This window comes from Tricharina praecox, assembly GCF_024521635.1.
Source record: "Tricharina praecox strain CBS 144465 chromosome Unknown BZA05scaffold_4, whole genome shotgun sequence".
Taxonomy (NCBI): Eukaryota; Fungi; Ascomycota; class Pezizomycetes; order Pezizales; family Pyronemataceae; genus Tricharina; species Tricharina praecox.
This window is the reverse complement of record NW_026250406.1, coordinates 980,277-1,008,273: the sequence shown is the minus strand read 5'-3', so window position 1 is coordinate 1,008,273 and position 27,997 is coordinate 980,277. Positions and strand designations below refer to the sequence as shown.

At 53.7% G+C, this 27,997-nt stretch overlaps 7 protein-coding genes across 7 annotated transcripts; 2 read left to right on the top strand and 5 right to left on the bottom strand.

Moving 5' to 3' along the window:
- Nucleotides 1–13: 13 nt before the first annotated feature.
- Nucleotides 14–4,495, top strand: BZA05DRAFT_201854 (CNH domain-containing protein). The gene is made up of 5 exons (XM_051479507.1): nucleotides 14–2,771; nucleotides 2,831–3,191; nucleotides 3,243–3,676; nucleotides 3,734–4,174; nucleotides 4,227–4,495. The coding sequence occupies exons 1-5, from the start codon at nucleotides 384–386 to the stop codon at nucleotides 4,302–4,304; spliced, it is 3,702 nt and encodes a 1,233-aa protein (XP_051342600.1). The 5' UTR covers nucleotides 14–383; the 3' UTR covers nucleotides 4,305–4,495.
- A 1,949-nt stretch (nucleotides 4,496–6,444) lies between these two features.
- On the bottom strand, nucleotides 6,445–8,092 carry BZA05DRAFT_388616 (uncharacterized protein). The gene is made up of 2 exons (XM_051482693.1): nucleotides 7,753–8,092; nucleotides 6,445–7,685 (listed from the first exon to the last, which is right to left on the bottom strand). The coding sequence occupies exons 1-2, from the start codon at nucleotides 7,951–7,953 to the stop codon at nucleotides 6,771–6,773; spliced, it is 1,116 nt and encodes a 371-aa protein (XP_051342599.1). The 5' UTR covers nucleotides 7,954–8,092; the 3' UTR covers nucleotides 6,445–6,770.
- A 1,412-nt stretch (nucleotides 8,093–9,504) lies between these two features.
- On the bottom strand, nucleotides 9,505–9,959 carry BZA05DRAFT_332717 (uncharacterized protein; the record flags this gene model as incomplete). The annotated part of the gene is made up of 2 exons (XM_051480660.1): nucleotides 9,505–9,743; nucleotides 9,818–9,959. Coding segments are annotated over 2 exons (381 nt in total), but the record flags the coding sequence as incomplete, so codon positions are not given.
- Nucleotides 9,813–12,831, bottom strand: BZA05DRAFT_201761 (uncharacterized protein). Its single transcript, XM_051479506.1, has one exon. It carries the CDS (start codon nucleotides 12,774–12,776, stop codon nucleotides 10,110–10,112), a length of 2,667 nt encoding a protein of 888 aa, XP_051342597.1. The 5' UTR covers nucleotides 12,777–12,831; the 3' UTR covers nucleotides 9,813–10,109.
- A 2,234-nt stretch (nucleotides 12,832–15,065) lies between these two features.
- Nucleotides 15,066–16,307, top strand: BZA05DRAFT_442153 (uncharacterized protein; the record flags this gene model as incomplete). Its single annotated transcript, XM_051486726.1, has 2 exons — nucleotides 15,066–16,217; nucleotides 16,275–16,307. 2 exons carry the CDS (start codon nucleotides 15,066–15,068, stop codon nucleotides 16,305–16,307), a joined length of 1,185 nt encoding a protein of 394 aa, XP_051342596.1.
- Nucleotides 16,308–16,464: 157 nt separating this feature from the next.
- BZA05DRAFT_416142 (DNA polymerase phi-domain-containing protein) lies at nucleotides 16,465–19,951 on the bottom strand (the record flags this gene model as incomplete). Its single annotated transcript, XM_051485363.1, has 3 exons — nucleotides 16,465–18,692; nucleotides 18,967–19,654; nucleotides 19,736–19,951. The coding sequence occupies 3 exons, from the start codon at nucleotides 19,949–19,951 to the stop codon at nucleotides 16,465–16,467; spliced, it is 3,132 nt and encodes a 1,043-aa protein (XP_051342595.1).
- A 1,673-nt stretch (nucleotides 19,952–21,624) lies between these two features.
- On the bottom strand, nucleotides 21,625–27,304 carry BZA05DRAFT_332519 (uncharacterized protein; the record flags this gene model as incomplete). The annotated part of the gene is made up of 6 exons (XM_051480653.1): nucleotides 21,625–21,719; nucleotides 21,772–23,785; nucleotides 24,062–24,166; nucleotides 24,278–24,381; nucleotides 24,628–26,845; nucleotides 26,933–27,304. 6 exons carry the CDS (start codon nucleotides 27,302–27,304, stop codon nucleotides 21,625–21,627), a joined length of 4,908 nt encoding a protein of 1,635 aa, XP_051342594.1.
- Between the last annotated feature and the right edge of the window lie 693 nt (nucleotides 27,305–27,997).

Below are 27,997 nucleotides of genomic sequence, written 5' to 3'. Positions count from 1 at the left end.
CCATCCCCCATCCCCCATCCCCATCCCCCATCCCCCATTCTAAGCCACCCCCCTCAAAAAACCACTTACCCATACCTTGCCCAATCCTACATACCTACCCTTACGTGCCTGCGTGCCATACCGTCTCACAGTACCCGCTCCCCGAGGGTGCTCGTTCATCACTCCAGACAACACTATTGGCTCCCAGCAACCTCCCTACTACTCCGCTCCTCTCCCTTTCACGGCTGTGGCCGTGACTACTGCATCTGTCACTGCCAAACAGTCCCTGCCCGTTGCTCGCCTCTCCTCCCGCTGCCGCCGCCGCCGTTATCATCTCCTACTTCCCCCACCGCACCCCCCATCAACTAACCGCTCACACAACTCACTCGCAGATCTTCCTCCCCATGGCGGACCGTCATGATCAGACGTACCATAATTCCCGTACCACCCCTGCGTCTCAGCGAGATGCTGCGTTCTCCAATATCTTTGGCAACGCTCCCTCAGGCCGCTCGCACACGATGACTTCGCAGTCCAACTATGCTCCTCAAACCGATCGATCTCAAACAATGTCTTCGACCTCCGGCCACGGGGGTACATATATTCCTCCGGGACTACAAGCGGGTTTTAACCCCCAACAGCAACAACGGCAACAACAACAGCAGCAGCCACAGCAGCAGCAGCAACAGCAGCACTATCCTCCGAGACAGGGTGGATATCCGACCACCGGCCCATCGAATGGGTACCCGCCACAGAACCCGCAGCCGTCTAGAGTCCAGACCCAACCGCAGTATCTGCCATCACCGACGCATCCCGAGAGACGTCCGTATGCTCAGCCGGTCAGGATGCAGCCAGCGGGCCTTCCCACGAACGCGGATGCGCAGAGACCGCTCCCGAATCGCCACTATCCCGCACCACCGGCCCTCAACAACGACCCTTATCGCTCGAGGTCCATGGCAGCATCGACCACGGCACCTCCGAGCCAGTATGCCGCCGCCCCTCCACAGTTCCGCCAGGGTGTACAACCTCCGCAGGGCCATCACATGCCGCGAACCACTGCCCAGGGCCGAGTTGTTCCGGAACGCCACGATGAACGAGCGATGTCACTGACTACCTATGCGCACGAACGTGATCATGCACAGACCATGAGTGGAAGGGTCATCCCCCATCGGCGGAAAGAGTCTGGAGGAAGCGAATATCTCCCTTCCCAACAGACGCAACGACTCAACAGCTTGCCCGGAGGGAGTACGGGGAGCTTCAGTTTTGTCTCGAAGCAACGGACGCCGAGTTACGCTAGTACATCATCCTCGATGACTGCTGTTGCTCCTTCTGCGGCATCCATCAACTCCGATCACCGCAATTCACTGCCGAAATCCCCAAGCACAGCCAGCATGGCGGCCGGGGGTGCTGCTGCCCCGCCTCCGGGCAGAAAGGCTCCATTGGTCTACCCAGCGCTGTTGTCGCGGGTAGCTGATGTTTTTAGGGATAAAGTACTCATTGGAGACCGCTTGAAGAACGAGCTCACCTACAAGTCTGCGTTTACCGGTGCGGAGGGAGTCGATATGATCTCATACATCATCAAGACCAGTGATCGGAACTTGGCACTGCTTCTCGGGCGAGCTCTGGACGCACAGAAGTTCTTCCACGACGTGACCTACGAGCACAGATTGAGGGACTCGACGGGAGAGGTATACCAGTTCAGGGACGGACTGGTTGACGACACCCACGAGGTCGTCAATGGTGTGTTCACTCTGTTGACCGAGTGTTATTCACCTACCTGCACACCGAATCAACTGTGCTATTCAATTGCCTGTCCTCGCCGTCTGGAACAACAGGCTCGATTGAACCTGAAACCACAACCCGGACTGAAGCGACAGGACTCCAGATCCAGTTTACACGGTGACGACGACAAGGAACAGAAGCTGTGGATTCACTCGGTGCCCAAGGAGATCGCGGACAGTATCCCAGACAAGGAGAAGAAGCGGCAGGAGGTGATAATGGAGGCCATCTATACGGAGCGTGATTTTGTGAAGGATCTGGAGTATCTCCGGGATTTTTGGATGAAGCCGTTGCGATCTACCAACCCGCAGAACCCGTCGCCTATCCCGGAGCACAGACGAGAGAAGTTCATTCGGACGGTCTTTGGAAACGTTTTGGAGGTCCACAGTGTGAATTCGAGGCTGGCGGAGGCCCTCACTCGGCGACAGCAGCAATCTCCGGTTGTACACAACATCGGAGATATCTTCCGCGAATTTGTGCCGCAGTTTGATCCCTTCATCAAGTACGGATCGAATCAGCTATACGGAAAGCATGAGTTCGAGAAGGAAAAGTCGGCCAACCCGGCATTCGCAAAGTTCGTGGAGGAGACGGAGAGGATGAAGGAATCCCGGAAGCTGGAGTTAAACGGATATCTGACCAAACCGACAACCCGTCTGGCTCGTTACCCACTACTTTTGGAGGCTGTCTTCAAGGCTACTGCGGACGAGAACCCCGACAAAAAGGATCTTCCTATAGCTGTTGAGCTGGTTCGGAAGTTTTTGACGAAGGTCAACATCGAGTCCGGAAAGTCGGAGAACCACTTCAACTTGATGCAGTTGAACCAGCAACTCATATTCAGGCCCGGGGAATCGGTCGACCTGAAGCTCACGGAAGAAGGGCGTCAATTGATCTTCAAGGGAAGTTTGAAGAGGGGTGATGGTGGAGGTGATATTCAATGTTTCCTTTTCGACCACGCCCTGCTGCTGGTACGGATAAAGATCATGAATAAGCGAGAGCAGTACAAAGTTTATAGAAAGGTATGACAAGTTCCTAAGCGTGGCATCTCGGTTACTAACGACTACTATGGTGTCCTCAGCCCATACCCTTGGAACTCTTAGTGATCACCCAGATGGAGGAGTTCGCGCCCAAAGCGGGAATTGCCAAAAGGCCGTCTTCTAGTTTGGCCCAAGGCTCGAAACTCAATCCGCTCAAAGGCAATAATCCCACCGACTTCAACAACAAGGAAAAGGGTTATCCGATCACCTTCCAGCATCTAGGTAAGAGAGGATACACAGTGCCGCTGTTTGCGAACTCGATCGTCAGTCGAAAGAAGTGGATAGAGCACATCGAAACGCAACAGAACGTCCTTCGGGAGCGAAGCACCATATTCAACCACACCGTGCTCTGCGAAGACTTCTTCTCTCAAGGCAACAAGGTCAATTGTTTGGTTCCTATCGGTACGCATTGAGATCTCTTCCAGTGATGATGTGCAGCGCTCACCGAAATAGATGGTGGCCGAAAGCTGGTGTACGGTACCGATACCGGAATATACGTCTCGGACAGGAAACCGAAGGATACCCAGCTGGCACAGCCCAAGAAGGTCATCGAGATCACCAAGGTGGATCAAGTCGATGTCCTCGAGGAGTACCAAATGCTCTTATTGCTCACCGAAAAGAATCTAATGCAAGTTCCTCTTGCTGGATTGGATCCTGAGGAAACAACACTGGCGAATAAAAGACCAAAGAAGATTATGGGTCACACTTCGTTCTTCAAGGCCGGTGTCTGTCTGGGTCGGGTTTTGGTCTGCAGCGTCAAGACCTCCACGCTATCCTCCACCGTCAAGGTTTTGGAACCCCAGGACACACTTTCCAGGAGTAAGAAGCAGCCGGCGTACAGGAAGCTGCTTCCGCAGGGTGGACAGGAGGCTCTTAAGCCGTTCAAGGTTTGTGCCTCCGGAGAAGGATGATTTGAGGAGTCCTTTTCGCTAACGGTTACCCAGGAATTCTACATTCCCACTGAATCCACCTCCATTCATTTCCTGAAGTCGAAGCTTTGCGTAGGCTGCGCCAAGGGATTCGAGGTGGTGAGCTTGGAGACGTTGGAAACGCAGTCACTCCTCGATCCCGCCGACACATCTCTGGACTTTATCCAGCGCCGTGACAATGTGAAGCCGATGAAGCCGATCGCCATTTATAGATTGAATGGCGAGTTCCTTCTGAACTACTCGGACTTCTCGTTCTTTGTCAACCGCAACGGGTGGAGAGCGCGACCGGACTGGCAAATTGCATGGGAGGGACAGCCGATGGCGTTCGCTCTCTCGCCACCGTACATACTTGCCTTCGAGCCCAGCTTCATCGAGATCAGACATGTCGACACCGGTAATCTGATCACCATCATCACTGGGAAGAACATCCGCATGCTGCACGAGTCTACACGAGAGGTAAGTTCCGCTATGCCCGCCGTTCGATGCCGTCGATGCTGACTGGAAATAGATCCTCTATGCCTACGAAGACGAGTCCACTGGTGATGATGTCGTCGCCTCCCTTGATTTCTGGCACAAGATTGGATAAGTCGGATAGGACAAGAACGGATAGGATGTATTTATTTCCTCTCTTTTTCTTTCCCTCTTATCATCGTCATGTCGGGGCCATCTGTTACTTATGCAGTGCAATGGAGAGGGTCTGTAGACTGTTCTGTTTGTTTCCGTGTACGTTAGTTAGCTAGCTATCTGCCTCTGTATGTGTGTACGGATGGTCGGGGGGTGAGAGAGAGTGGTTTTTAGCGGATCGTGTTGTTGCTGTTGTCTGGCGTTTTGTTTTTCTTTTTCTTTTCTCTTTCTTGCTTTCTTTTCTGACGTTTTGATGCCCCTTCTTGCTTGCTAAATTCCCCAATTCCCTTTTACTTTACTTTACCCTTTACCCTTCACGCTTTACCCTTTGGCTTTTTTTACTTCAAGTTACTAAGTACCCCATCTTTAGTTTTTGCTTTTTTTTTGTTGGGGGATGAGGATGAGGAAGGGGATGAGGGAGAGTGGGAGGGAGAGGGAGAGGGAGAGGGAGAGGGAGAGGAAGAGGAAGAGGAAGAAGAAGAAGGGACGAAGGAGAGGGGGATGGAGGGGAGGGAATGGAGAATTGAGAATGGAGAGGCGAGATAGGAGAGAGAGGAGAGAGGATATAATACCAACACCTGCTTCTGCGGATTTTGACTGGCTGCTATTGATGTTGATTGTGGATGAGAATGAGGACTAGAGATGGGGGGAAGCAGGAGAGGGCGGGAGCAGGAGAGGGCGGCGGGAGTGGTGATGTGTGGTGATGTGTGGTGTGTGTGATTAACTGTACCGCTTGACACATCTGAGGTACATCTGATAGGTACCTGGTATATCATACATGTAGCGATAATTTGCCCGGTTGTTGATACTCTACTGGACACTTATGTTAAGTGCGTGCGATAGAAGGACGCATTTATAACTCTTTCCTACCTAAGATGTAGGTACTTGTCCAGCGTTAGGTCATAGTTATCGTAACATCGTTATCCCATCGCGGAACCGGCTTGGAACCGGCTTGGACTCCAGGCTTACAGAGGCTGTCCTTATGTAGGTTGTTGGAGGTTTGTGACCGCTGGTGCAATCATATCCCAAGCAGGAGCAGGTATGTAGGTCTCTAGGAACAGATCTATCGCCTCTACAGCTTCTACAGCCATCAATAATGACACACACCCCCCCATGAGAGTCGAGACAAGAAACCCCCTCAATGTTCCATTCTGGAAGTCTAGGTAGTAGTTAGTTAAGTCTAAATCTCTCTTGAGTCTGAATGGCCGTTGAGTCTGAATAGCCCGTGAGTCCGAACAGCCCTTGGCCGTTGAGTGTGAATAGCGCTTGAGTCTGAATAGCCCGTGAGTCTGAATGTCCTGTCAGTCTGAATAACCCGTGAGTCTGAATAGCCCGTGAGTCTGAATAGCCGTTGAGTCTGAATGGTCCTTGAGTCTGAATAGCCCGTGAGTGTGAATGGCCCTTGGCCTCGGTCGGAACGCTCACACGGTGTCTGTTTTCCAAATTATAGGCTGGTGTGCACAGGAAGCAGGGAGCAGGAAGCATGTCAATGACAATACCTATCACCACTGCGAGTTGTATATCTAGGCTGTTGGCCCTGGGATCGGACTTCTGGGCTATTGTGGGTCGATGATTCGTTGGGGATGGGCTGGTGATGTGATGGGAGGCGACGAGCGGAACTTGGAACTTTATAGTCATAGTTACTAGTACATGGGATATCACTCCGCCATTTTCCCTCTACCTAAGATGTAGTCACTTGGAATTTATTCAGCACGCACCGTCGTCACGCCATCCACATGGACACACAGCGGGAATGACAGCGGGGCTCGACTCTCGACTCTCGAGTAAGCTGCCTATGAGGAGTATAGATATTCCAGGTTGGCTCAGGTCGAAGGTGATCCCATCACTCTGGCAGCTACACATACCCTCGCAGTACTGAACAAACTGATGTGAACGAGATACTACCAGTTACCACCTGCTGTCGAGGCGCTGGCTGCTCACTGCCTAATGAGCGGTACGTGATGTTCTCCTTCTTGCGGGGGATATGTACATCCACGATGTCTCCATCGTCTGCCCTTGTATTCTACATATGGCGAGTGCGCACCGCTTGCGCTTTCAGCGGATCAGTGACGGCCTCTCGAGAAATCACAGCACCATGAAAGTCCGAGTACAGCAGTTCATTCATTGCGGGGAGGTGGGATATCCACAAGTAGCATAGCGTCATGGATATATCACGATTTTACTCAGATAAAAGCAAAAATCCATAATGAATTTGAACCCAACCCTGACGTAACCACTGAGGCTACCAGAGGTCATTGGCAACAGGCGAACCAGACAACAGAATAACATCTCCTCTCCGACTCTGCCGCACAAAGAACAAAAGAACCTCAGCCAACCGCACCCCCCCAAAATGCACCAACAAAACTTGGCGGAACGAATTGGAATGCGAAACCAAAAGAAAAATGACTATGCTACGAGAGTTTTTAAACTATTCCTTCTCGGCGACCTCGATACCCTCCTCAATATACGCGGGTGGGCACTCGATGGCCTCCTCCTCTTTCAGCAGTCCCTTCTCGACCTCGCCATCGGCCTCCGACTCAACCAGATGCTCGCGCTCAGAGCGGTAGCGACAGAAGAAGCCACGGCTGCGGCGTTCACCCTTGGCGCCCTTGACCTTGCGGTACATGCTCACCAAGACGTGTCCGACGAGCAGACCGACGAGAGAGACGGTCAGACCCACAACGATGCCAACTAGGATCGGAAGAAGGACCTGGGTCAGGATGCGGTTGATGATGCTGCGGTGATGGGGACGGCGGTGGTGGCCGTGATGACCGTGAGGGCGACGGTGTCCACCGTGGTGGGGCTTATCGTGGGGACGGCCGTGGGGAGGTGGGTGAGGCATGTCGAGACCCTCAATAGGATTACCGCCGCAGCCGAAGTTGCTGACCTTGCCGCCCTTGGTCTTGGTGAAGGGAGTCTTCATGTTGCGCAGCTTCGACATCATTTTGTTCGCCAGACACTTGAAGTTCCGTCCGCAGCCCTCTCCCTTAGGGATGGCACGGATTGATCCAAAGCTAAGCGCTCCGTCGGGCGACATGTTGACCTTCATCTCGATGCCCTGCATGATAACCGGAGCACCGGCGACAGCCAGAACGTTGAGCTCAAGCGTGTAGATCTTGCTCCCGTCCTCCGTGATCTCGTCCGTGGTGATCAGGCGCGAGTTGTCGAGTTTCACAACCGGGAACTCTTCGCGATCAACCACGTACACGATGGTATCCACCTCCTGCGGTATCTGCACTGCTGTGAGAGGCAGCGCCGGGTCGATGCTCTCTATGGGGAAGATCGGGATGCCGTTGAGTTTCATAGCGTGGTGCTCATGGTCGGGAAGGGTGAAGTCAAAGACCTGTAGCGCACAGACAATCAGCACAACCCTTCCTGGCGTAATCAACTGTAGGATAGTATCAACTTACAAGATCTGACTTGACATCCTCCTCCTTGTACTTGCATCCATCACAGGAAACGCGAACGATCCGCGGAAGCTCCGAGCCAACCCCCGCGGGGTTCAGTAGGTTGAGGTCTTTGAGGTCCGCATCGCTTATCTCCGGAGGTACAAGGAAGGCACTGCTCAAAGCCGCCGCCTGGGCGAAGAGCAATAACGGGGAGAAACGCATGACCTTGTTTTTGCTTGTTTTCCGATATATGAATGTAATAGTAGAAGTAGTAGTAGTGAAGTAGTAGGTTGAAGTCGAAAGAAAAAGAAGTAGCTGGATAAGAAGAAGTGGTTGCGAGGAAAGAGAAGGAGAAGTGGCGGGAGGGAGCTTAATACGGACCGAAGGTGGGCTGTGCTTCACACTAATCGAGCGAGCTGACGCAACCCCCGCCAAGCCACCACAGGCCCTCACATCACATCACAAACATAGAAATGGATAGATTATTCCGTGCTGATCCACTACGAGTACGGTAGAGTACACACTACGGATCAGGTCTTGCCGGATCCGACAGCGTCACTTGAGCGAGAGCCCCCAATCTACGGATCGACCGCGCGTTGCGGAACACGTGACAACCGTGTAAACCCGCTCGGATGTCGGAGTAGATTGTTTCAGCATCGTTTCGATTTTGCTTCAAAGTTCTGCATAACAGAAGAAGAAAAACCGTGATAACCTACATGAGCATACTGCTGCCCGCAGTCGGCCACTAACGACCGCTTAATTAGGTTCATACCTACAGCTTAAGCGTCTGGGCATTCTTCAGCCTTATACCCCGCATACACAAGCTGAAAAGAAGCAGCTTTGGCTCTAGGTGTGTACCGAACATTGCTTGTTTTTGTGGCAGTTTTTCTGGACGGCCAAACACGACGGAACGTTAATAGTCCCGCTGATTCATGATGACCAATTATCAATTATGGGGCACGTGATATCACTCGCCGCTAAACCCGCTCGGCATACTTTCCGGTGGACTGTCCAGTGTCTACAGATGCCCGTAGGTATGTGTCTAAAGATACGATCTCTCCCATGAGCGACAGTTCCTCTTTCTACCCACCCCATCTCAGGCCTCTACCCGTACCTAGTTTGCAAAGGGCTGTATGCGACAATAAACTGAATTTCTCTCTCTCCTGGGCACGGAGAGGAGTGAGGTTGCACAGGGTGTGCAAGTGAGTTCGTCATTAACGTGGAGGGGGAAGAGGTGCGGAGAGGGTGGGATGACTTGAGTAAGGGAGATGGTGATGAAAGTTGAGGATGAGGTGTGGTGTTTTCAACCAGTCTGTACTAATCAGGTTTGTTCGCACGAAGAAAGTCCCAGAGGAAGCAAAGGGTAGTATTGGCAATAGTGTTCGTAATGTTACAATCCCGCCTATCCCAATCCACCAAGAATCTATGAAGTATGGTACTACCACATCCCGTCGTATCCCCCTATTCGAGTTCCCCCCCTCAAGGCCTCCCAAGTTCCCTCCTCTTTCTACACACTAAGGTGTCTTCTGCGATGTAGTTGTTACTACACATACGCTCGAGTAGGATGGATTGTCGAGTTTGCCCAAGAGGATGAACACAAAGGAAACTACAAAAAGCACTACCTATTACAAAGAAAATGAAGAAAAAGGACATTCAAAACTCCGAAACACCCCCGCATACCCCTGGCACGCCGCAAGCAGTATCATGTCACGAAAAGACCACCAGCCAGCAAGTAGGGTCGTTGGCAAGAAAAAGGAAAAGGGCAACCTAGAGTTAGAATGTTGAGCGAGGGAAGGCTGGGAGCGGGGCTGTAGGATTCAGCTTGATAACCCTGGTCTCATCGCCAAAGAACTTCCTACGGAAGGTGGCGATTCCCTGGGCAACCGTGGTGAAGTCCTTGATGCCCTGCTGCTTAAGCTGCAGAATGGTGTCGCGAAGTCCTGCACTGAACCGCTCCTTCTCCTCTTCAGTAGTACCTTCGTTTGCCGCCAACTCAACCAGTATTTGTTCGTCTTCCCCACAATCAGCCAGCCCCCAACGGCTTGTCCTATTCACGTGCCGAGTGTGAGGGATGTGGAGGACTCACCTTTCATGCCAATTTCACGGAAGTGCTGCCATTCGCACTCCCTGTCGTTGCAAACACCGCCGCAGACTTCGTACTGGCACATTGCCCTGTCTGGGTCGATATTGTTGGAATACTGCAAACTGCGAAGACCATCGGGCTTGAGGTCATGGAAGTTGCGGTGATGACGGAAAGATTTGAAGATCTGAAGAGGCGACTGGTATGGGAAAAAGGCATTCGGAATGGCTTTGATCTGTCGATATGTTAGCTGCCACACGATGCGATGTCACCGCCAACAGGAATTCGGATGATAGTCTCAAACCTTGAGTGCCACTTCGGGAACAGTAACGACAAATGGCTCATTGGCGCGGGCGGGCTCTGAGGCAAGCTCTGTAGTAGGAGCATTAGTCTCCATGGGGGATGAAGGAGCAATAGGTTGGGCGGTCTGGATGGGTAGCGCATCGGAGACAGAGACTGCGGTCTGAATAGTAGCATTGCTCTGGGTCTCCTCGGGCTTGTCAACCATAACCTCATCCTTGTCCTCATCTCCCTCTTCGGAGGAGCTGTCATCACTCGAATCATCGCTTCCAGAGGTCTCTCCGAAAGAAGTACCATCTGCACAGCTTGACTCCATTTCTACGTCCTCTGCGGGTGCTGGCTTGTCTTGAGTGGCCAGTTCGTGGGACTCATCAACATCCATGCTGTCAACAGTCTTGAGCACAGCTGTCGGTGCAACCTTGACCGGGGAGAGGGACTTTGCCACTGCAACAATCTCTTCAGGTCGACCAATGAACTGGGAATGTCCTTCAAGAGCAGATGCGGTCGCTGAAGCAGGGGTGGGGTTTCCGCTACTGTTAGAAACATCTTCAACGAGTAGTTGCCTCTCGACAAGTTCTTCAGAACCGGACGGGCCTATTATCAAATAAGCAATCTTCTTGCGCGATCTAATATCTGGTGTCCTGATAGGGGACTGACCTTCATTCTTTTCCTTCGCCTCAATTTCCGTCCGCATTTGTTCGGAACCGTTCTGCATATCATTGCTCGGTGCGACTGGTTGCAGAGGAATGTTGACATCTTCAAGATCTCTAACTAAAGAATCATGTCGCTGTTCCATATCTTCCTCTTCTCGTCGCATCTCAGCAATTTGGCGCCTGAGCTGCTCTTCAAGCATCTCCCTCTCGAGCCGCTTGTTTTGCCTCCTGTTCTCAAGCGCAACTAGTTCGCGCCGCTTCTTTTCACGTTCCTCTTCCTTCTTCTTTGTCTCCGCCGCCTTCGCCTCGGCAGCTTTAACAGCAGCAGCATTCACGGCAGCGGACTCCACCTCTTCCTTTTTCTTTTTCTCAGCCGCCGCAATCTCTTCCCTGTGTTTCCTCATACGCTCCTCAATGGCTCGGGCACGAATTTGCTGGGCCTCAAGATCCATCTCGGTTTTCTTCGAAACATCGGGGCGCTGATTCTCAATGGGAGTGTCATTGGTTAGTCCGGCGGGAGGCGCGGTTGGCATTACAGAATCGTGTTTCCCAGCAAGTTGTGTTGTCAGCGGCGGAGGAGCAGAAGAATCAGACCCAACCGTTGGGGTTCCAATTGGTGTCGGATGCCCTGAATTGCTGGCCGCCTTTGAAAGCTCCTTTCTCCGCTGAGCTGCCATGCTCTTTTGCTCGGCTGCCATGATTCTCGCCTTCATCCGTTGAATATCAGCTTCCCGCTTTCGAAGTTCATCGGCCTGAGAAGTTGCAGCAGTGACAGGAAGCGATACGATGCGTCTCACGCCGTGATTCAATCCATTAGAAGCAATGCCCGGGGTTCCGAGCGGAGACCCTTGGTCCTCCCTCGATTCATGTGGTGTGAAGTATGTGGCGTCAGCAGCATCATCTTCGTCATCGGACACCTCAATTATCATTGAACTTGTACGTTGAGCTCCAAACTTGCGTCTAACAGGGTTAGGCTCCGAGTACAGGTCTGAGGCCATGGGCCGCTTGCGTCGGGCTGCTGGTGGTGGTTGAGGCGGAGACACTCCATTGGAACCGGCACCAACAGTTGGCACAGCGGCTATAGACGGAGGATTTGACACCGCAACCTGAGGGGCATCACTCATTACCACGTCAGTAGACTCGGGGGTAGCAGCTTTTGATGTAGCTTTTGATGTAGCCTCCGATGCAGCCCTTGATGCTACCTCCGATGCAGCCTTTGATGCAACCTCCGATGCAGTCCCACTCGCAGGGGCCAGCAGCAAACCCGGTATCACCATTGGTGGAGACGGAGAAGCTGCAGGTGGATTCGGCTGAGGCTTCGCCGCAGCAACAGCTGCGTTCACCGGGGTGCTCGATATAGGTGTGGGGGGTACGCTGGGAGAAGCCGCCTTTATTGTCGTGGGCACGCCAGGGGAAGCTGGTTTTGCTGCAGACATCATGGTCGCAATCTTCTTCTTGGCGATGTCCTGCTTGGCCTTGACCTCCACTTCACGTCTCCGTCGTTCCTCTTCCTCCGTTGCGGCCTGTCGCCGCCGAACCAACTCGGATGCACGTGCTTCCGCCTCCTTTTGTTCTTTCTCCCGCCGTTCCCTCTTCTCATGGTCCAGCCGTGCTTTTTCTAGCTTCTCCCGGAGCACCTGGGCATCCTTGTCCAGAACGCCCTTTTCAGTTGGCAAAGGTCGGTTTAGCTTTGTAGCAGCGACCTTTGGAGGAGCACTAGAACCTTGTTCATTGGAGGGTGGAGCTGAGGGTGGTGGAATGCTGTTCATCACAACAGGTAGACCCGCAGAGGCAAACAACCTTCCGAGTACGACCGGATCATAGCCTTCTCGGATCAGGTCATCATATTTGACACCACATAGGCTCATGTCCAGAATGGCAGCCTGTGCGGCCTGACGGAGGGACGAGATCTGTGGAGAGGTGGAGGCAACCGAGTCCTGTCCCCTCATGTGACTGTGCTGTGTAATAGATGGGTGACGTCCTCGTTGATTCAGCCCTAAAGCGCTTATCATCAGTAAATGAAGGGGAAAGAGAAAAAAAGGGGGAGGAGAGGGCGCATTCTCAGAGAGAGACGTAGCCGTATCTTCCTTGAGAGCGCGTGCACCACTGACCTTTGCCCTTGTCACCAGTCGTTCGTTGATCATGTGCGGCGCTGTATCTGTCATTTTTAGATAGAATTCTCCCTCCACCGTTCCTGTTCTGCTGTGGCGGTGGGGGTTGGGAACGCGACGATTTTGTTGGTCGTGGCCGTGTATTCCTGTTGTTCCAAAGTTGCTTTGTGTCAGTAGGTAGACTCATTAGGGGTGTTTGGCGACTGTCTGGATGGGACGAGAGTTGTGGGGAGCTGGGTCGTCGCGAGTGGTGCGAGGAGTACCATTTATCAGGAGGCACCATCGGCAGATGGTCGACGGTAGGATGCAGCCCTATAAACATACAGTGAGAATCGCGTACGTGTGCGTGCTCGACAGGACCACTGGCGGCATGATGGCACGCGTGGTGCCATCGTCGGGACGGGTCCACCTACCTTCGTCGCCGGACATGTTCATGCCGATGCTGGAAGAAGGACTGGCCAGACTCTGAGCCTCCGAGAGCTCGCCCTCTTCGAGGCTGTCTGATGATTCGTCGTGAGTGTTCATGGTGACGGGTGGGGCGCGTTCAGTAGGCGGCGCAGTGACGGTGTCAGTCTTTGAGAGAATTGGTTGTCGTTGCATCGATGGCAAGATGCCGGTAACTCGCCTAGCATCAGCAGCAGCAGTAGCAACGGTGTTACTCGAGGCAGGCGCTGAGGGAACGTCAGTCGAGTTAGAGACAACAGCAGCTTTCTGTGGAGCAAAGTTGAAGTTTCCAAATGCTGGTGTCGGAGGATAGCAACTCATGGCGTAGATATGGCTGCGCAGCAAAGGAGAAGGAGAGTGGAAGGGGAAGTGGAAGGGTAAGGATGATGAAGACGAAAGCGGGTGACGATGTGGCGGCGTGGGTGAAGTATTCCCTCTCTCACGTCACTTCTGTTTCTCTCTCTTTCCAGCTGTGTCTCTCTGTTATCTCTCTCTTCTCTCTTTCTCTTTCTCTTTCTATTTTTCTCTCTCTCTTATTTTTTCCTCTCAGAATAGTTATCGACACGCGCCACGGAGAACTCGAGAGGAATGCCGGCGATGAATCTGATGGAGGGATGAGGGGTGGAGCAAGTTGAAGTTGAAGAGAATGGAGGAGGAGGAGGAGGAGGAGTGTCGATGATGGAGTATTCCGCCTTACTTCTACTTCTTCTGCTCTTGAACCCTTATTTTCTTTTCGCGCTTTCTTATCACTTTCCACCTATATATCCAACTCTTTCTATGAATCGGTCTCTTCACTCTCTCCTTCGCCTCTTAGCCACTTCTTAAGCAGGCAAGGGCAAGTGTTAGTGGTAAAAAGAAATCCGGCAGGGATTGGGGTTCAGGAAAATCGCTCCTTGAGGTTAGTGACGTTGTCCGATAACAGCACAATCAGCACGAATGTAGCATCAGCAGGTGGTGATGATCAGGCCTCTTCAGCTGCTGGGTCGTGATGTAGTCAAGTGTGGTAAGTGCAAAACTACAACCGCTGTTTTGAGTGTGACAAGTTTGATGTGTGTAAGTTCCCGTCTGTCGATGAAGATCGTCTTGCTGCTTCCTGTGGTTTTAGCTTGAAAGAGCTGTGATGAAAACAGCAAAATTTCCAGCCGGTTAGATGCTTGCTGCTTGCTGCTGGGTCGGCGGGGTTGAGATGAATTGGATGGAGGATGGTTGGCGGGATGGTCGGTGGGTTGGAAGGTCGAGAGGTGGCTTGTTATTAAAAGACCGCTAAATGAGACTGAAGCGGAAGTTGAGCCGCATGGTGTGGAATTTACCGAATATGATCACTTGAGCACGTGCTCTCGGGTCCCGTGAGTGACTGAAGCTGACGAGAGAGAGAGGATGGAGATGAAGAGTAAATTGAACAGAATTGGATGAAATTTGGCCTGAAGAATTTGCTCCATCTCTCCGTGTGTCTACATAATCTACTTCTAAGACACGGCTCTTGTCTTCAATCGCAACCAACCCCTGTCTCCCCGCTTCGAAACCGTCCTCCTGCTATCAACGTCATCCAACCAATGACCACATGTCAATTACCTCTCTACCGCGCGTCAATGTCGGCAATCTACTGGCTTAGCGTTGCTCGCGATCCAGAACCTTGAAGTGGCATGGAGATCGAGGTCTAGGTGTTCCAACTACTTCCTAGCTACCACGGCCTCCATCCTCTCTCCATCCAACTCAATTCCATCCACCATCATCACAACTTCGACAATGGCTTCCCTCCGCCCACTCCGAACCCATCCCCTCCCAAAAACCTTCTTCACCGCCTCCGCCCGCAGTCTCGCCACCGTTTCCCCCACCTCCAGCTCCACCAGCAAAAATGACACCGGCACAGCCATCGTCCTCCTCAACATGGGCGGCCCCAGCACGATCCCCGAAGTGTCCACCTTCCTGTCACGTCTCTTCGCCGACGCGGACCTGATCCCGCTCGGCCCGCTCCAGAAATACCTCGGCCCGCTGATCGCCCGTCGACGCACCCCCAAAATCGAAGCTCAATACACCGTGATTGGCGGGGGCTCTCCGATCCGTCGCTGGAGCGAAATCCAAGCGCAGGGAGCATGCAAGATCCTCGATCTTAGCCACCCAGCCACGGCGCCGCACAAGCCCTACGTAGCGTTCCGGTATGCGGACCCGATTACGGAGGACACGTTCCTGGCGATGAAGCGGGACGGAGTGAGGCGGGCGGTGGCATTCACGCAGTATCCGCAATACAGCTGCTCCACCACCGGGAGCAGTCTCAACGAGCTGTGGCGCCTGGCGAAGAAATACGATCCCGAGGGTCAGATCGAGTGGTCGGTGATCGACCGCTGGCCTACGCACCCGGGACTGGTGAGCGTGGTGGCACGGCACGTCGAGGAGAAGCTGGCGACTTACCCCGCCGACCGCCGGGATAACGTGGTGTTGCTGTTTTCTGCGCATTCGCTGCCGATGAGTGTTGTTAACCGCGGAGACCCATACCCGGCGGAAGTCGCGGCGACGGTGCATGCGGTGATGGAGAAGCTGGGGTTCAAGAACGCACATCGGCTGGTGTGGCAGAGTCAGGTCGGGCCGAGTCCGTGGTTGGGCGCACAGACTAGTAATACGGTGGAGAGTTATGTCAAGAAGGGACAGACGGATCTGTTGTTGATCCCGATTGCGTTCACGAGTGATCACATCGAGACTCTGCATGAGCTGGACTTGGAGATCATTGAGGAGACGGGCCAGGAGGGCATCAAGCGTGCCGAGAGCTTGAATGGCGATCCAGAGTTTATTCAGGCACTCGCGGATATTGCGAAGTCGCACCTGGAAGGGACCCAGAGGAGCTCGAAGCAGATGGCGTTGAGGTGTCCGATGTGTGTCTCTGCCCGATGTGAGGCACAGAAGGTATGTCCCCGCTTGCTGCCTATAATCCAATTGGTGATTGCTAACATAAACGGGTAGAATTTCTTTGCTACGGGGAAGCATCCGGAATAGACACAGGTGTGGAGCTTTGCGTTGTAGATGTGTACTCTAGATGAGCGAAGTGGAATGGTCAATCTCTACTTGTAACGGGAAAAGGCAGCTTTTATTGTCCGACACCCATTATGCCGCGACAGGTATATATGGTACATAGGACCTTCACATGGTCCAACTAATTCCGCCCCTTCTTTCCACCCTTCTTCCTCTTCTTATTCTTCCCGCCGCCATTAGTTTTCACCTCCACCACCTCATCCTCATTCTCACCACGTTTCCGCTTCTCCTTCCCTTTCCCAACAGCCACCTCGACCGTGGGCGCCAGGACTTCCTCTTTCCCAAACTTCCCCCTAACACTTCCCGCCCATCCCACCAAATCCGAAAAGAACCCATTGTCAATGCCTAACTTCGGATCCGCCACCCAGCGCGCCATCGTAGCCCCGTAGACCGCCGTGACTCTCGTCAACGTGTCCACCGTATCACCGTCAGCAGCGGCGAGTGTCCTAACGACCAATATGCTAGCCGAGGAGCATGTCGCCCGTCTTCCTTTCGCGCCGCCCTTGCCAGCCTCGACGTGCACAGCCTCCAACAGTTCCCAGGCGCGGTCGACATCCTCACCGCTCAACACCGGGAGTCCTTCGCGCTTAGAGTTATGCGCGAAAGTACGGACCACGCCGAACGCCTTCTCCTGGAGCTTCTGATCTCTCGTAGACCTTGACAGGACCAAGCATGGCAGCAACATCTCGAGCGCCAGTGGGCTCCGGGGCGCCGTCTTTGCAAAGATCTCGAGAAGCTCTAGGATCTTCGCCTTGAAGTGGACGATCAATTCTTTTGCTTCCTTCTTCTGCGACTTCTTGCTTGAGGCTTCCTTTCGCTTCGCGAAGATGTTAGAGATCTGCGCGTCGAGCGCGAGCATCGCTTCGTCGTCAAGGTCCGCGTCGGAATCGGAATCTTCGCCGGCGGGTGCGGAAAGGACGGTTTGGAGGGCGGCTTCGAGTTTGCGGGCTTCTTCTTCGTTGCGGTCGGCGACGGACTCGGACTCCGACTCGGACTCGCTCGCGGAGAGGAACTCAACGTCGGAGTCTTCGCCGTCGTCGTCGCCTTCGGGATTCGATAGCATTTCTACATCTGAGTCGAGATCTTCCATATCATCGTCATCCTCCTCCTCCTCGTCGTCGTTTTCGTTATCGAACAGCGTAGCTTGGCCGTCAAGGCCCTCTTTAGTCTCCAGCACCTCAAAGCAACGCTCTAGTCCCTCCCTGGTGATGGATCCACAAAAGGAGGTAAAAACGGTCTGTGCAAGACGCTTGAGGAGCATAGAGGGCTTGGACAAGAAAGAGAGCAGGATGTCCACTAGCACCGCAGACGGATCCATGTCCATGTTCATCTCCTCGTCCTCAATCACAGCAGTCTTTCCCTTCTTCGATTTCTTCGCCTTCGCTTCCAGCTTCAAAATCTTCTTCTGAATGGACTGCAGATCCTCGAGTACACTGAGCGCATCCGATTCTCCGTTGTACACTTGCAGGATGATGAGCGAGTAGAGGAGCTCGAACGAGAGGAGCTGGATATCGGCAGGATCCGATGCCCGCTTTTTCCGCAGCTTCTCGACCGTTGTGGTAGCTTTTTCCAGAGCCTCGGCGATCTTTTCGTCGAATTCGACCACAAATTTGTAGCTGTTCTTCTTCTCCTCCAGCTCGGCGAGGGTCTTCACCGCCAAGTACGGCCAGCTTTCGCTGTTGTCGACACCTGCTGTCAACGTGATCAAGTGCGTGAGCGAACTCATCAGTCGTGCTCTGAACATTCCTTGGCTGATTGTCGTCACGGGGACAACCGGCTTCTTTTTCTTGTCCACCACATCAAAGTAGCCATAGGTAGCAAACAGCTCGATGACCTTCTTGAGCCAGCTCTCGGATTTGACAGTCTTCCCGCTTCTTATAGCTGAAAGGATTTGATCCGCTGCCCATTGCCTCCGGACCTCCGCAACCTTCGTTCCGTCCTCCACGTCCGACAACGATCCGAGGGGATTCGAAATGACATCTCCGAGCACCTTGACGACCTCGACCAACCCGGCTTCATCGGCGGAACACAACACCTTATCCACGGTCTTGGTCCGGGTGAGCTGATCAAAGTTCGGCGATCCATTGTTTGCCACCAGCTGCTTGAAGATAACTGGCGCTGTCCACGCTGCAGATTCTGACTTTGCAATCAGGGCACGCGAGACCTTCGCCGCGGCCTTGTTGAGGTACCGTTCTACATCAGCAAGCTGGTTGGTCATGCAGCGCATGAAGTTCTTGGAGAACATGGCGGTGAGGTCCGGGGGTGTAGTGATGCGGTCCAGGGCCTTGAGGAAGAAGAGGAAGCCCCAGAATTTGCGCTCTTCGCTTGATGAGCTCGAAAACAGGCTTTCTGGGCGGGTTATGAGTTAGCTATGGTCCTCATAAATAATGATTATGGGAAAACCCAGATGTATGCCAGTCACAAAGTCCCGAGTCTCTCAGTTCGGAGAGGTCAGGGTGGAGATGGCACAGAACGAACGAATATTGCTCTCCCACGTATTCCGGTATACGTCCAAACCATAGATGACCGCAGGATAACCCTCCGAAGAGGATTCACAACGGCCAGCTTATCCATAGGCAAAGGAATGTGGGTCAAAAACACACGGGAAAAGGCAAGAACTCACCATCAACAACCGCCCTCCAAAACTCGGCCCACTCCGCCGCAGCCGGTTTCCCTTCCCTGACCGCCTTCCATTGCGCCTCCTCCGAAAAATAGACATTGAGTATCGACTCCCAGACGAACCCAAGTTTCGGATTCCAGCTGCCCTTGGTCTTGATTCCTTCCTCCTTCGCCCCACTCTCCTTCAGCACTCTGGCAAGCGTCGCTAGATTCCCGGTGACCAGTGGCGATCCCTTGCTCCACACATCCTTTGGCGGGGTGACCTCGGGCAAGTGCGCTCTCAGCGCCAACCAAATCCCGACGCCCTCGCCAGTCTTCGCCATTCCGCTCGATATCAACTTCGCGTAGGTGATCTCGGCAGCCTTCGCGCTCGTCTCCTGCGGCCACCTCGGAACACTGGCGGCAATAGTCCAAGCGGAGGACTCCATAAGCCAGGGCTTCTTATTCGCGACCTCAAACAGCAGGTCCAGGACGGCCGGATACTTCTCGGTCACCGCATCCTCCGTCGAGAAGAGGATATTGCTCTGCACGAGACTCTGCAGCCCAAACAGCCGGCCCAGCCACGCATCGCGCTCCTCCTGTCCGCTCGAGTGGCCCTGCGGCGTCGTATTCTTCACCACCGCTGTTACCGCATCGTCCAGAGAGATCCCCCACTTCTCGGCATTCCCGCCGGCGGCAAGGTTCGTCAGGAACTGTGTGGCTTGCGCCGTGATCAGCCTTAAAAAACTCCCTGCCCAAACTCCCCCGCCCACCCTCCCAGCGCATGAACTCACCTCCGTCAACACCACGGCAAATCCCGGCCGTGCGCTATCCCTTCCACTGCCAATTCCCCTCGTCAACCGCTTCAACGCATAGTCGACGTCGGCCTTCGACTTTTCTGTGTGTTCGCCAGCCAGGAGTTCCGAGAGTTCGCCAGCGAGCTGCTGCGCAGCCTGCAGTCGCACCGCCTCGTTATTATCGCCCAGAGGTTTGTAGAGACTGAGCGACATCGTTCGTGTGTTGCTTGCTGGTTGCGTGGAGAATGGGGAAAAGGAGAGTGGACGAAGGACTCAATTCGAACTTTTTTTGCGACAGCTGCATGGGTAGCAGCTGAAGCTAGTCAGACTAGCGTGGGGCGCACTCTATTTTCTGAATTAGAGACACGTAGTTACCCGGCGTACGCGTACCATATTACCGCGCCCCCTCTCCCTCCCTCTTTCCTTCTTCACACAACATCCACCACGGTTCGCCCCCCGTTCCCCCTCCATTTTCGATCAACTCCCACTAAAACGAACAGACCTTGATGACGACAAAAGAGAGCCCACACCGCTTCCCCTCTTCCACGAGGGCTCGAGGCATGGATGACACCGAACAGAAATCGTAGAGGTCGATTCCTCTTCCGCTTCCGCTTCCTATCTCCGCCGCCGCCGCCGTCGTCCCTCGCCCCCCCCCCCCCCCTCATCCCTTTCCGCAGAAATGACGACAAAACTCCGCACTCCTAGACCAGCACCTCCTCCTCCCAGCGAGCGAGCAAGAAGCAGTCGATGATGGGAAAGCAAATATATAGTTTTCAATCGGATCTAGTCCTCGGGTCGGGTCCGGGTCGGGTCCGGGTCGGGATCGGGGGGACGGTTGGTGGTGGTTGGTGGTGGAAGTGGGAGAGGAGAAGTATGGATGTGAAATATACCCCCAGATGATGACCATTCCAAAAGCCAAATACGACTTCTCCATCGACCCGGCGGCTCTCTCCGTGCTTGCTATACTCCCCGACCAAACCTCCTGTCTCGGTGGGAGGGCGGGGATGCGACCGTGGAAGAGCTGCAGGTGGTCGATGATGAATAGAAACAAATGGAGAGCTATATGTCTGATGGGATTCGTGTATGTCCATAGTATGTAGCAGAATATATAATAACTTAGCAAAAGATAGCTGTGGGAAAGACAAGAAGATGTATCACGAGATGGGAAAGTTGATTTCTGGTCATAATGGCGTAAAATACACACAGCTCTCCCAGTCTGTCCTCTCCTTTCTCTTCCGGCTCCTCCGATGTATCCCCCCGTCCTCCTCCTCCAAAATCCACAAGACAGTAGGAGTACAGACTCGACTCAAACAATGACAAAGGAAAAATACCGAAAAGGAAAAAGAAATATGGCAAGTCCAGTCAGTCAGTCTCTGGAGAAGAAAAGTTGTACAGGGTGCAAAAAAAACAAAAACTATAGAAAGTTGACAAAACAAAACGCCGTGCTTCGGAATCAACCCAATCAAGTGATTGGTGAATGAGATTAAAACACCATAAAGCTCCGCTTTCCCAATCCAAGCCAATCCAATCCAATCCAATCCCACAATCTTCCCCCCCCAAGCGTATCGTATCGACTCTCTGCACCCTTTCTTTCCTTTCCTACCTTTCCATTGAGGCTCCTCGCTGTAGTAGCAAGTATTGTCAGCATTCCCAAGACTCCTTCGCTCACACACTCTTGCAGACAGACAACCCAACCCAGTTTCATACAAAAGGAAAATGCAAATGTGTATAGCCTACACAGATGCGCACACAGAACGAAAAGAAAAAAGTGTTGCGGAAAGGATAGAGAAAATGACCCGTTCAGTAAAACCCCCCCACTACCAAAACCCAAAAAGGAAAAAAGGAAAAATTAAACAAAAAAAATCACTCGATGACACGATGCAAGCTTAACCGTGCGAGTGCGAGTGGTTGTGGGCCTGTCCTCGTCGGAAGACGCCAGCCTTTCCGCCTTTCCGGGGGAGTGTTCCGACATCATGTTTGCCTAATGCACATGTTAGAATATTGAATCACAATCGGTGATGGGAGTAACAAACCATCGCAGCACGCCCTAACATTCTCCATCCGTTCCAACTCAACTTCCTGACGCTCCATCTGCTGAAGATCTTCCGTCGAATTATCATCCTCGCTGATACCGTACACGCTATTGTCGTTCCTCGAGCTATGGCTGCCAAAAGCAGACGCTGGTCGGAAGATATTACTCAATCGCGATAAACTCCCCTGCATGCGCTCCCGTTCGGTAGGTCGTCGGTTCGACAGCGAAGATGCGTTCCGTGTGGGTGATGGTTCCCGAGTCACGCGCGACCGGAATGACGAATATGAAGCAGCGCCACGCACGGTAGGTCGCAGCGAGCTCTCGGTGCTGTATCCACCTTGAGGGTTGTAGTCCCGCATATCATCGTCGTTGAGAGCCGCAGTGTCGTCGATAGCTCCATCTTGTCCGTCACGAAGCAACAGGTACGACAGCGCACTGAACCACGTCTCGTGCCGTTGGCTGGTAGGTGCTGTGAACTTGAGCGTGCGACCGGGGGTGATGATGACCAGACTCTTCCTATGCAGTCCGGGGGGCATTGGGTTATCGTCCGTCACGACCCTGACAGCCTCAATGGCAACACTCTTCGCGCGCAGCTCTGCTCGACCCGCTGACTGTGGATCCCGGTCGCTCCAGTACAACGTCCTAGTATACGGATGGATCCAGAAGAATCTCTTGTGGCGGGTGTGCGATATTGTGCCTCGTCCGGTGTTGCGCGTGTACTTCCATAGGTATTCGCCAATCATCGTCTGAGTGATAGCCTGAATGACTCTGGGATCGGTGGATGGTGACTCGCTGCCGGCACCCCGGGCGGGATATCCATCGTTCTGAATGTTGAAGCGATCGTCCATTTCGGTTACGAACGATGAAAGCGATGAGCGACGCGACTCTGGTGAGGAAATCTCGCTTCTTGTAGCAGAATATTTCGCCGATTGCTTTGGTGTGGTGCCTGCATGCGACGTTGACGCCGGTGTTATTGGTCGACGTGATTGGTCCGATTGACCAGGTGTGCGTGGTCGGAAAGACACGTTGGCCCTCTGTGTTGGTACTGGTGGAGGGGCCATCGAGTGGTCGGCTGACGACCCCATCTTCTGTTGGGCTGCAGCGATGTGTTCCTGATGGTGTTCTGGCAGCGGGGGGAACCCCATTCGCTGTTCGCGCATACTCGATGAGCTGTCTGGGCGAATCACCGACGACGACGCTGAAACAATCCGAACACCACCAACTTCACCGTTCAGCCTGTTAGGCAGAGGCAGTGCGATGCTCTCCGTGGATGCCAGCGATCGCAGACTTGGAGTGGGCGCCACTTCCCTGACCGAGGCTCGCTCTGACGTGCTACCGAAAAGAATTTTCCTAGGTGTCTGCACCTGCGGCGGTTCTTTCACGATATTGATGAAAGCATCCGGCGAAAGTTCGGTTTGGATGCCTTGATCAGCTGTCGATACAGACATGTTGAGCGCGGGCCGGCGGGGGGTGTTCTTCTGTCGGACCGTGCCCTCTTCCATACCATACTCATCGTCTGATTCCATAGAAAAGCTCTTTGCGCTAGGTGATGCGGCGCGCTCGGCACGTTCGGGTGTAACTGGCAGTTTGCGCGGGCCGAACAACGAGCTGAAAAACCCTAGGCCTCCACGCCCGATGTTAGAAGTTGGCGTAGTTGACCTAGGCGGCGGCGACGGCGACGAGTCCCCGTCGGTAGTCTCGGATACCTTCTTTGGCGTAACCTCGTCCGAAGAAAACGATGTATCGACAGTTGTGATAATAGGCATCGCTGTTATTGGTGGTGCAGTTTCGCGAACAGGACTGATAGGTTCGGTTGACACCGCCATGATCTTGGAGAAATCGAGCACAAGGGCCGGTTTTTCCACAACAGGCTCCTCGATAGGCGCAGTATCCAGAGATTCCCCCTTCACCAAGGTAAAGGTTTGGATCTCCTTCGGCTCCTCTTTTCGAGGCACCATGATGATAACTGGCTCCGGCAGCGGTTCCTCTACAGGCACCGTCTCTAGTGAGCCTCCCTGTACCAGAGCAAATTTCTGCATGGGCTCCTCCACAGGCGCAATCTCGATAGAATCGCCTTGTACCATAACAAAGGTTTGAGTGGCCTCCTCCACGGGCGCAACATCCACGGAATCTCCTTTCACCAGGACAAAGGTCGGTGGAACCTCGTCCACAGGAACGGTCTCCACGAAGTCTCCCTTGACCAGGGCAAATTCCTGGGCAACCTCCTCCACGGGCGCAATATCCACAGACTCTCCCTTTACCAGGACAAACTCTGGAGCAACCTCCTCGACCGGTGTAGTATCGATAGACGGCCCCTTGACCAAGGCCAAGATCTGATCAACCTTCTTCTCCTCTTCCCGAGGTACCATGATGATGACTGGTTCGGGCAGGGGTTCCTCCACAGGCAGCGTCTCCACGAGTATGAAAACCGGCGATAATTCCAGCATAGGGAGAACCTTAGCTTCCTCCTCGGGTTCCGGATCGAACTGCGTTCCCCTATCGGACACATCCTTGCTCGGGAGAGGGATCGGCGCGACGATGGGTACGAATACGGTTTCCCGTTCCTCCTCTTCGGACTTCTCTAGCTCGGGATCGAACTGGGTTCCGGACTCTGATGTCATCAGGACGGGCTCCGCGTCGGATTGTGTACCGAACTCAATGGTCGCCGGTACGAGAATCTCGTCAGACTGCACGCCAATCTCCAAGGTTTCCGGTAGGATAATCTCGTCCGACTGTGTACCGAATTCCGAAGTTTCCGGCACGGGGACTTCGTCTGATTGCATGCCAAATTCCGAAGTCGACGGTGGCTCAGACTGATTACCGGACTCTGCAGTCGACGGCGGCTCGGATTGGGTACCGAACTCTGTAGTTGATGCCGTGTCGGATTGTGTACCGATCTCCAAAGTCTCCGGCAGAACAATCTCATCGGACTGTGTGCCGTATTCAGTAGTTGACGGCGCATCGGACTGCACTCCAGTCTCGGCGATAGATGGCTTGACTTCCTCCTCACTCTGAACTCCTACATCGTACATGACAGGGAGTGGCGGCAACTCTCTGAAAGTTTCCAGAGTTGGCTTGCGGTCGAAGGATCCCACACCCAGCATACCAGAGTCATTGACAACGGTGACGGCGGTTGAGGGACGATCGCTTGCAGCGTCACTTGCGGAATCGTCAAGTAGAATCGGAATCTCTGGGTAAGGTTCTTCCGTCATGACGCCGGAATCCACCATTTCAACCATCTCACGAGGCATCAGGGAGGGCGACAGCAACCTGCCGGGCGTATTCCTCTCTCCATACTCGTCTCCGTCCGCAGACATCATGCCAGGGCTGTTGTTACCAAGCTCGGCAAATAGACTCTTGTGAAGTCCGTGCGGGACGGCGGAAGTGCGGAAATTGAAGCCGCGAGGAGAATCGTTGAAAGACGCAGGGCTTCCGAGTCCAGAAGCAGGGCTGGAACCGATGTTGCCAAAGACGTTGGAATTGAACATGCTGCTGTCAGAAGAAGTGATCCTTTGGGTTGTTTTGCCTCGGGCCCTGTTGAGACGCAGCTTCATCCTAGGATTATTGACGTGCGATGGTGTCTTCAGGACTTCTTCGTCGTACTCGGCGTCGGGGGAATACATATCCTCCTGCTCCTGCTGGTAGCGGTAGAAAGAATCGTCATATTGGTCGTCCTCATCTTCGGTAGATGCAGTAGACACAATGCTGCTTCGTTGATGGCGCAGCTTGGTCAGACGCAATGGTCGCAAGCTTCGCGACGAGAGGTGGGAAGCCTTTGGTTTCAAAGATCGGGAAGGTGTTCCCTCGGTCTCGGTCAGCTCATCGCCGGATGTGGGATCGTCGTAGACAGGGCTCTCGCCCCTATTGAGGTAGGCTTCGTTTTCTGTGGCAGTGTCGAAAACGTCGCTGCTATCCTTTTCATTGGCCGTCTCAAACGAAGAGTCGCCCTCAACATCAGTGGGAGGAACACTCGAGATGTACGCGCCAGGGGTTTTCCCGAAGCGAGCATCCTCGTCGTCCAGATCTGCCTCTTCCCAGTCGTCATCGTGCCTTGCGATTGGCGACTCGGTGACGATTTCATCGCGGCTCTTCCTAGCGATTCCCAGCAGGTTGATACTGCTCCGTGGCAGCTTCTTGAACGTGCCATCCGGCCGACGCCTCTTTTCCTTTTGTGGTGGACTGGAAAAGCCACTGCGTGCGGACTCTAGTTCGTCCCTGGTCTCCTGTAGCATCCGCTTGAGTTCATTCTTTTCGGTCTTCTCGCGGTGCATATTCGATCGCAGGTTCTGGATCATTCTATGGGCATGGTGGAGACTGGATTTTAGGGTTTCGGCTTCCAGTTGTCCGTGTCGTGGAGTGTGCTTTGTCGGCGACGGGGGAGGAGAACCATCTTCATTATCGTCATCCGGAGCGTCGATGCCGAATGGGTCGTCCCTGTCGTCGGCCTCCTGTCGTTCCTGCAAACTCCGTAGGCGCATGGTGGTCTTGTAACTCTCCTCCAGTTCCGCCTTGAGCTCCTCGACCTTGCTCCGCAGTCCGGTTTTCTCGGTTTCGTGTGTAGCCAAAGCCCTGCGCAGCGACCCGATTTCCGTCTCGGTGTGCTTGGTCCTTGTCTCGAGATCGTCGCTGATCCGCGCAAACTGGTGCTTCATATCGTCCAGCTCTTTGATGACCATTGTCTTTTCATGTTCGAGCTGTGCGATGTTGACTTGCATGCGGGTCTCGACCTCCTTCTGTTCGGCTTGTTGCGATCGGAGATCCTGGATCATGAGCTCAAGGTTCCAGTTTTCCTCCTTGAACCGTTGCTCGCTCTCGTCTAGCGACCTCAGCCTGGCTTCGATCGACTCTGCATGTTCCTCCAGCCTCGATTTCTCCAGTTGCACAATCTTGAGCGCCTCCTCCCGTTCGGACAGAAGAGCCTGCAGTTTGCGCACCTCGGCGATAAGACCTTGGCCCAGTTCGGCCGCGAACTCGAGATCATGTGTTCGCGAAGGAGCCTGATTCCGTTGTCGTCGCGATGGTTTGGATGGCGACGCAGCCCCCTGAGACTGTAGGGTCGAGGGGTTCGAATTATGCTATTTCTCATCAGCCATCCACTCCTTTCCAAACCCACATGCCGCATCACCGACGCCCATTCCGTATCCATCGATCGAAGTACCCACATTAGATCTATTCAGCGGCGACGCACTACCCGTGCTCATGATCTTGTTCGTCAACAAGGCTCTCGACGTCTCACGTCCGACCTCATTGTACTCTTTCTCAAGCTCGGCCAGTTTCCTCTTAAGTTCTGGGTCGATCTTGCCGCCGCTCGCCTCCAGCTCCCTTAATCGCGCTTCGATCTCCTCCTCCTGCTTTACCAGATCCTCGCCTAGTCGTTCGGCGCCATCCTTCCGTTTCCGCGTCTCGGCAAGATGTGCCTGTAACGTGCGCTTGAGCTGTTCTGGGGAAGTGGTGGGGCGGGTGAGAATCGGCGGGGAGAGGTCTAGTGGTGTGGATTCGCGCACCATCCTTGGGGTCGTAAAAGGATCGTCCATGTCTGCAGGCGGCGGCATGGAGGTGCCGGGAGGATTTGTGTCGTTAAAAATGAATGTTAAAAGAACCTATTGGCGATGTGGAGCGAGCGATTAGACCCCAGCCGAAAACAAAACTGAAGTCGTAAAGAACACCGCGGGCGACTGAGAAATTCAAGAAGAAAAAAGAAAGGGTGATTAAATGACGGTATGTTGGTGTGGTGTTTCGTGAGAGATCCGATAGCGCGCGGCCCCGAGATAAACTCTGTACTGCTGCTCTCGTCCCTCGTTACTCCCGAGAGAGAAAGAGAAGGGATTCCAATGGAGTAGTCGGACAAGGCAACTGGTGTGTATTACAATAACGAGACAAGTAGTAGATGAAAAACGAAGCGTGAGAGAGGATGCTGTTGAAGCGACGAATCGTCCCGCTGAGCCCAGGCGGAAACGTCGAGATGTTTGAGTATTGGCGGGGAACGGCGGCGGGAGTCGGAGAGTCGGAGGTCGGAGGGAGTGGGAAAGGAGGAGGAGGAGAGGAGGAGGAGGCCTAGGTATCTGACGCGAGGGTTTGGTGGGTATGGTGGTGTAGCGGGAAGGTAGTGGGAGGTAGCGGTGGTGGTGGAGGGAAGGTAGTGGGTTGCTAATTCCCTAATTGCAAGTGCGTCTTTGCTGGCCCAAGCCCAACGGAGTCGAATCTCCAAGTAAGACGCACTACGGGCA

Bases quoted from the DNA above. Each gene is read 5' to 3' on its own strand.
- BZA05DRAFT_388616 (XM_051482693.1), bottom strand. From the start codon at position 7,953: ATGCGTTTCTCCCCGTTATTGCTCTTCGCCCAGGCGGCGGCTTTGAGC. The intron at 7,686-7,752 runs GTAAGTTGATAC...TGTGCGCTACAG, and splicing joins AGGATGTCAAGTCAGATCTT to GTCTTTGACTTCACCCTTCC.
- BZA05DRAFT_201761 (XM_051479506.1), bottom strand. From the start codon at position 12,776: ATGATAAGCGCTTTAGGGCTGAATCAACGAGGACGTCACCCATCTATT.
- BZA05DRAFT_201854 (XM_051479507.1), top strand. From the start codon at position 384: ATGGCGGACCGTCATGATCAGACGTACCATAATTCCCGTACCACCCCT. The intron at 3,192-3,242 runs GTACGCATTGAG...TCACCGAAATAG, and splicing joins CAATTGTTTGGTTCCTATCG to ATGGTGGCCGAAAGCTGGTG. The intron at 3,677-3,733 runs GTTTGTGCCTCC...ACGGTTACCCAG, and splicing joins AGGCTCTTAAGCCGTTCAAG to GAATTCTACATTCCCACTGA.